General features: G+C 36.8%; 1 protein-coding gene across 1 annotated transcript in view; it reads right to left on the bottom strand.

Annotated features, from left to right (window-relative positions):
• Positions 1–3,737: 3,737 nt before the first annotated feature.
• The window catches only part of LOC107099373 (hydroxysteroid 11-beta-dehydrogenase 1-like protein), a 13,513-nt gene continuing 9,574 nt past the window's right edge, over positions 3,738–7,676 (bottom strand). Inside the window, exons 4-7 of the mRNA XM_015397462.1 lie at positions 7,508–7,676; positions 7,324–7,417; positions 4,178–4,343; positions 3,738–4,081 (exon numbers count right to left, since the gene is read on the bottom strand). Coding sequence (XP_015252948.1) covers positions 3,898–4,081; positions 4,178–4,343; positions 7,324–7,417; positions 7,508–7,676 — 613 coding nt within the window. The 3' untranslated portion in view covers positions 3,738–3,897. The remainder of the gene's footprint in view (positions 4,082–4,177; positions 4,344–7,323; positions 7,418–7,507) is intronic.

The following is a 7,676-nucleotide window of genomic DNA, read 5'->3' as shown; positions in this document are numbered from 1 at the left end:
CTTGTTGAAATGTGGCCAAGTTGTCTCTTTTCGGTAAAAGATTCAACCTTAAACCTTTATTCCATATAGTGAAAGTGTGAGGAAACTAAATTTACTTGTTTTCTTTTTGGGTTTTTTAAAATAAGAATAAACAGTAATCAGCTCTTGTGTTTTTTGTGGCATTTTTATGCTGAAGTTCTTTACAGATGTTGTAGAATTTGTAGCAGGTGGTTCTACGCATCTATACATCAGCCGCTTTCTCAAAGTTACAAGGTTATTAAAAAATACTCTGAATATAATACAGAAATTTGCTAAAGCTAGAAAATTTTATTTGTATTTTTGAATACTTCAATATTCTCAAAAGTGAATACTTCAATAGTTTAACTTGAGTAGATGTTTGACCGAGTAACTTGTAGTTGCGTAGGATTTTGCTGAGTGCTTTAACTCAAGTATTACTCTTGAGTACTTCATGCACCACTGCCTGTATGACAACATGAAGTAGGCTAATAGATTTCAAAAAGCTTCACATCATGCTCTGATCTATGGAAACTTAAAAACAGGTGAGAAGAAAAATCACTGATTTATGCAATTTTGTGAAGAACCACAGACTGAGGCTGCTTTGCTGCTTGGGATCTGAACAATTGGTGGTAATTGATGGGAGGATGAATTCTGCGTTCTTCAAGAAAATCATGAAGTGTAATTTTGGGCCATCAGTTTGGGACCATGAGTGTATTTGGGTTATGCAGCAGGAGAATGATGTATATAGTAGTAAAATTCAATCATCACTTGAAAAACATGTTTGATGTTTCGAAACACTAACATAAAAAATGGAAAACAGTAAAATTTCCAGTGGGCAAAGACCTTTTTCCCAAGACTTGAAGGTTTTTCTGATATTTCTGAAAAAAAAAAAATGTACAAAATAGTGAAGTGAAAAGAAACAAATACAGGGTACTATTTTTTCTCAGTGAAATATCTCAATATCGTTGATAAAATCATTGGGTTATTTGCCTTTGTGTCTTTCATGAATGAATTCGGTAAATTATAAGAAAGCAGAATAAGCAAAAAAGTTAAATGGATTACATTTTACAGTAAAGTCAATCTAATGAAATGCTGATTCCATTTTCTAACTTCCCATTATTCTCTTCTTTGTGAACGGCAACCAGTAGCTACAAAACACCATAAGGTTTTAGTGTGTTAAGTATACACTACAAGGAATCTAGGCATTAGACAGAGATTAATGAAGAAATTATACTTGTGCTCAATAAAGTCTGTAAAATAACAGAATCATGAGGACACATTGTCTGCAGAAAAGAAACATGCATTATCACCATATATGTAATATACAAATTAGTGTTGCACCGATACCGATACCAGTATCGGGCGGGGCCCTGATACTGGTATTGGTATCGGCGATTACCAATAAATAGGGCACCAATACCATTTTGAGAGCCAAAAGTTTATTCAACTATTGTCACCCATTCCAGGTAGGCAATAAAAAGTTCTACTGGATTCACTTTGTATTAGTCTGCTTCACAAAGGTAGGCAGCAGCTTGATAAAGCCATAATGGCAATTATTGTACATCCAAGTAGTATGCAGTTCTTCATATATACACACACACATCAGTTTCAAACAGGTGGTATCGGTATCGGCCCATACTGCAGGTATCAGGTATCGTATCGGGGCCACAAAATGTAATCGGTGCAACACTAATAGAGATACAGTATATTTGGGTTGATCTTTCTTGCAGTGAATGCTCTTTCCTAAGAGATCATGTGAATCTCAGAAAAATTGTTTATTTGAATTCAATAACAACCTTAAGAAAGGGGTAATCTGTCTACCACTGACAACTTTTTCAGGTTTCCATCTGTCCTCAGCTTTGCTTTCTGGCCGTAATCACAGCTAAATGGTTTGATCTTGACCAAGAGGCCACATCCAGGGGATAACCTTGACAATGTACCTGCTTCTCCTACTTGTGGTATAAAAACGTGCTGCATTGATGTGTCGCAGTTAGCACCACGGTTCCACAGGGGGTGAGTTGTCCTATGTATGGTTTAGAAGGAGATTCTCTAGAAGGGTGAGAGGATTTATGACCTAGCATTAGCAGCTCTAATCTGTTGCAGGTGTTTCTGGCTTCGCTCCCAGGCCATGGCTGCTCTCCTCTGCAGGAGGCCGAGGATTTCTCTGCAAATTTAACGACGGTTAGGACAGAAGAAGGCCGAACAGAATGAGGACTGTTTTCATTTTTTGCGGTGCCTATAGGAAGGTTTAAAATTCCCTTAAGAGTGTTGAAATAAAGACATGTGTTTCAATGACTTCCGCCTTCAGTCAGAAGACAACAGAGAGCAACTCACTCCACATCCAAGGGTTTTCACTGCCTCTAGAATCTTGTCTATATGCGTTCAATTGAAAAAGCCTTTTAGGCTGCACTATTTCTGTTTTTTTCTTTTATGACAAGGACAGCTCCGTCTTGATAAGCAGTAGAAAACTGCTCTAACAGTGGGGTGCAGCTTTTAGAGTGAGCTACAAAAGGAGTAGACCACCGGGATGGATTGAGCTGCACAGGGAGCCTCTGGGGCCTTTGAGGTTGGCAAACAAAGGCACAAAGAAACCCAGTGAGAAGGTCCTGCTCTGTAAGGAGTCTGCAGTTCTTACAGTGAGGCTACCTTTTGAGGACAAGACTAAGGAACATAGAGAATACTCAGAATAAAGGATGTGATGCACACAAAAATAGAAACATGAGTACATCCCTCACAGTCTAATTGCAAAAAGATATAAAGTTATAAACATCTATTGTTTAACATTTAAACCATAATTTATATTTGCTTCATCCCATGGACATGCATATAATCTTATAATAGTGTTCTGCTGTTAATAGACCTGGAAAGGAGCAGTGGTGCTTCTTCACAGCTTATGCACTACTGCCCTCATGTGGACATTTAGAGATCATATAAAGCGATCCAAAGCATTTTCAACAGCTTACCATCCATTAGCAAGAAATGAATTGACTCAGTTTACATCAAACAGGTTACTCAAACATTTTTTTTATGAAATCAAATCTATTTTTTATGAAATCAAAAGATACAAAAGACATAAAGTAGGACATTTTGCTATAAAATGAAACATTGGGTCAATATGTTTAGTGATATGGATAAAAAACGGAAATGAATCATTGAGCCTGAGTCTCGATCACTTTTGAGCATTGACGGAGGTTACCTTGAAATTGTGTAAATTTAAAGGCATCGCTTTTCTAAAAGCAGTAAAAGCTTCAGGACATATGAGGAAAATTGGCCAAAAAATTGCTGTAATTTGTCAAAGTACTGTATACTGTCCGACTTTGCTTCCTGCTGGGTCATATAAGATTCAACTTTTAAGCAAGTTGACAAGCAGCCAAAGTCATGAGGCCAGCCAAACAATACTGTTAAAACCTGTAAAATGTGTTGTTATAATAACATGGTAATATAGTATTAAAATGACTTCATGCACGCCTCATATTTTTTTTGATTTCTTTGTCACCAATCTATTTCTTTCCCACTTTAGGCATCTTAACATGTGAGTCTTAAGGTTGTCTCTCTCTAATTTGCAAAAAAAAATGACTTATATTATTTCGTGTCTCCAATTTCTATAATTTCTTGCGTGTAACTTTGCTTGGATTTTGCAACAAAAGCCAAACTGTATTTTCCTTACCAATCATAGCATTGAAACTTATACAGATATACCATGACTGCTGCTTGATAGCAGTGTTGAAACCATGTTCACTTGTGATTTGAATTTGATAAACAAAAACGATGGTCAAAAAGTGTAATCTAAAAAGTTCATACACTAAATTAAAGTGCATTTGATTGTAAGTAAGATGTAAGTGCATTTCAGAATCAAATATGTAATTTTTTTTTAGGAGGGGGTGATCATAAACATGTTTTCTATGGATTGTAGTTAACGGAGTTCCGGATGAGATGGTTTGTTAAGGAGGGGGACCAGTCTTTGATGAGATTCATGAAATATGTGAACCAGGGGTAGAACAGCTCCGGCTGCCTTGTTGCTCCTGTTATGATGATATTCAATGAAGCTTCTGAAGCAGGGTACGCTGGTGCCGTAATGATTCCCCTGGAGTACAAAAGAAAGAAACAGGATATGAAACCTAGCTGGTACAGTTCACAATGCAAAATTTCTTAGAATATGTATTGTAAGGTGTTAACTAACTTGACTGCATTCAGTGCTGATTCAGTGTCAATAAATCCGAGAGTGCATAACGAGACGGACACGTTGCTTTTCTTCATTGCAAGTTCGTGAGTGAGGGAGCCAAAGAATCCATTCAAGGCAGCTTTTGTTGCAGTGTATGGGGCTGCAAAAGGATTGCTCATTTTCCCTACAAACCAAAGACAAATACCTGAATACACTATAAAGTACTTGAGATACTTAAAAAAAAACAACAGATAGATGTCAAGTTATTTAGGTGAACAAGTCTGTGGCTTCCTCTGAGTCTTTAGTTTAAAACTCTTTCACATTTAATGAGAATTGGTGCTATAGTTCTAAATAAAGCAGCTATTTGTGTTTTCCTGAAATAGACATTTAGTATATATTTGTTGCTGTAAGTAAGCTGTTAAAAATTAGAGGATATACACTTATAATTCGATTAATGAAATAATTGTCAACTTATTTAGTAATTGATTAATCATTAGCTGGAGTATGGATGCTGTAAAACTGGCCTTTAGCTGACAGAGTGACCCACATAGAGCAGTAACTATACAACAAATGTACAAAAATATATAAACATTCTCTATTTAAATAAAAAAAATACATTTATCTGTCAATATTCTCTATCCAGAACTCCTCAAGTTTAAATTTTTTAGTTTCACCTGGTGTAATTTAATAAAAAGTCTTCTTTAAGAAACGTTTTGTTATCTGATTAATTGAAAAAAAATATTGCCAGATTAATTTATTTGCAAAAAGATCGATAGTTGCATCCCTAATATAGACTTAGTTTAATAAAAAGGAAACTGATAATTCTATATTTTTTAGGCATATTGTAAAAACACCAAATTCAATTTTTTTCCTGGAAAGAAAGGACATTTTTTCATTTTGTTATTTAATGTGCCATTAACATACTCAGAAACACCAAAAAACATTAATATTCCTCAAAAATTCTCACACATGGCAACTGATCTGCTTAATTAGCACTAGCACTTTGAGATTTTTTTAGCACTTTGAGATTTTTTTTAAATGTAAAGTGCAATACAAATAAAATGTATTATTATTATTATTAATTACTGGATGGTTACTTTCTATTGCTACTAGATACATTACAGTTCAAAAATTTTGTGTTTTCGTGAAAAGTCACACTTATTCACCACCATACATTGTGAAATGAATAGAGTGAAGACATTGACAAGGTTAGAAATAATGATTTGCATTTGAAATGAGATTTTTTTTTTTACTTCAAACTTTGCTTTCGTCAAAGAATCCTCCATTTGCAGCAATTACAGCATTGCAGACCTTTGGCATTCTAGCTGTTAATTTGTTGAGGTAATCTGGAGAAATTGCACCCCACGCTTCCAGAAGCAGTTCCCACATGTTGGATTGGTTGAATGGGCACTTCTTGCGTACCATACGGTCAAGCTGCTCCCACAACAGCCCGATGGGGTTCAGATTTGGTGATTGCGCTGGCCACTCCATTACCGATAGAATACCAGCTGCCCTCTTCTCCTCTAAATACGGTAGTTCTTGCACAATTTGGAGGTGTGTTTAGGGTCATTGTCTTGTTGTAGGATGAAATTGGCTCCAATCAAGCGCTGTCCACTGGATATGGCACGGCGTTGCAAAATGGAGTGATAGTCTTCCTTATTCAGAATCCCTTTTAACCTGTACAAATCTGCCATCTTACCAGCACCAAAGCAACCCCAGACCATCACATTACCTCCACCATGCTTAACAGATGGCGTCAGGGATTCTTCCAGCGTCTTTTCACTTGTTCTGCGTATCACGTTCTTCTTTGTGATCCAAACACCTTAAACTTGGATTCATCCGTCCACAACACCTTTTTCCAGTTTTCCTCTGTCCAATGTCTGTGTTCTTTTGCCCATCTTAATCTTTTTATTTTATTGGCCAGTCTCAGATATGGCTTTTTCTTTGCCACTCTGGCCTGAAGCCCAGAATCCCGCAGCCGCCTCTTCACTGTAGATGTTGACACTGGTGTTTTGCAGGTACTATTTAATGAAGATGCCAGTTGGGGACATGTGAGGCATCTGTTTCTCAAACTAGAGACTAGAGAATGTACTTATCTTCTTGTTCAGTTGTGCAACGCAGCCTCCCACTTCTTTTTCTGCTCTGGCTCGAGCCTTTTTGTGCTGTCCTCTGAAGGGAGCAGTACAAACCGTTGTAGGAAATCTTTAATTTCTTAGCAATTTCTCACATGGAATAGCCTTCATTTCTAAGAACAAAAAATAGACTGTCGAGTTTCAGATGAAAGTTCTCTTTTTCTGGCCATTTTTAATGTTTAATTGACCCCACAAATGTGATGCTCCAGAAACTCAATCTGCTCAAAGGAAGGTCAGTTTTGTAGCTTCTGTAACAAGCTAAACTGTTTTCAGATGTGTGAACATTGCACAAGTGTTTTCTATTCATCTATTAGCCTTCTGAGCCAATGAGCAAACACATTGTACCATTAGAACACTGGAGTGATAGTTGTTGGAAATGGGCCTCTATACACCTATGTAGATATTGCACCAAAAACCAGACATTTGCAGCTAGAATAGTCATTTACCACATTAGCAATGTATAGAGTGTATTTCTTTAAAGTTAAGACTAGTTTAAAGTTATCTTCATTGAAAAGTACAGTGCTTTTCCTTAAAAAATAAGGACATTTCTATGTGATCCCAAACTTTTGAACAGTAGTGTATATCACCAAAACTTTATGAATACCTCAGAAAATTCTTTTATAAATTTAAGCAAAAGTTTGTTAAATAAAGATATAGTGGAGGATGTTCTTTTCCCAGGTGGATCATCAAAATAAGTGGTCCTCCTAATTGTCAATCATTTTGGTGATATGTTGACGTAAGGCCATCCTATGTTCTTGTCCTCATTCTCACTTAACTTAAAAATTGCAAATCTTCATTTGGAAAGTAGGCTTGTATGAGCGATGCAAACAGCAACTCTTAAACAGAACATGCACAAGGAGAAATGGGCTTGTGCAGACTCTTGCACGTGTTTAATAGGCATTCCCTCTCATGAGCAGGTATAGGGTTGAGCATGTGCATTTTTTTTAAAGTGGAGAGGGCAGTTGTTTTCAAAAACTTGGGAAAATCCTCCACTATGCCTTTAATAGAGTAACAACTGTTAATGAACCTTACCTGCTATTGATGACACTATTACCAAAGAGCCTTTACTTTGTTCCAATGTGGGCAAGGCCCTCCAGGCCATTTGTATGTAGCTGAAGAAATTGGGCTTTATAAAACCCAGAAAGAGAGATAAAAGAAACATCAGGGCACCCTCTTGGTTTTTAATCCCTGGTAAACAATCAAAAGATTCCATTACCTTCATGAGCCACCTGACATGATCCACGTCTCCATTCCACATGGCAAAGCGAGTCACTCCAATGTGGTTGAGAACCAGATAGTCCAAGCCTCCCAGTTTCTTCACAGCAAAATCGATGACTTTGTCAGGTTCTGACTCAGAGGACATGTCTGCTGGTATGAAGAGAGCT

This window comes from Cyprinodon variegatus, unplaced genomic scaffold (assembly GCF_000732505.1).
Source record: "Cyprinodon variegatus isolate N-32 unplaced genomic scaffold, C_variegatus-1.0 Scaffold864, whole genome shotgun sequence".
In the NCBI taxonomy this organism is placed as follows: domain Eukaryota; kingdom Metazoa; phylum Chordata; class Actinopteri; order Cyprinodontiformes; family Cyprinodontidae; genus Cyprinodon; species Cyprinodon variegatus.
Note: the sequence above shows the minus strand (reverse complement) of the source record. Positions and strands in the feature narration are given on the sequence as shown.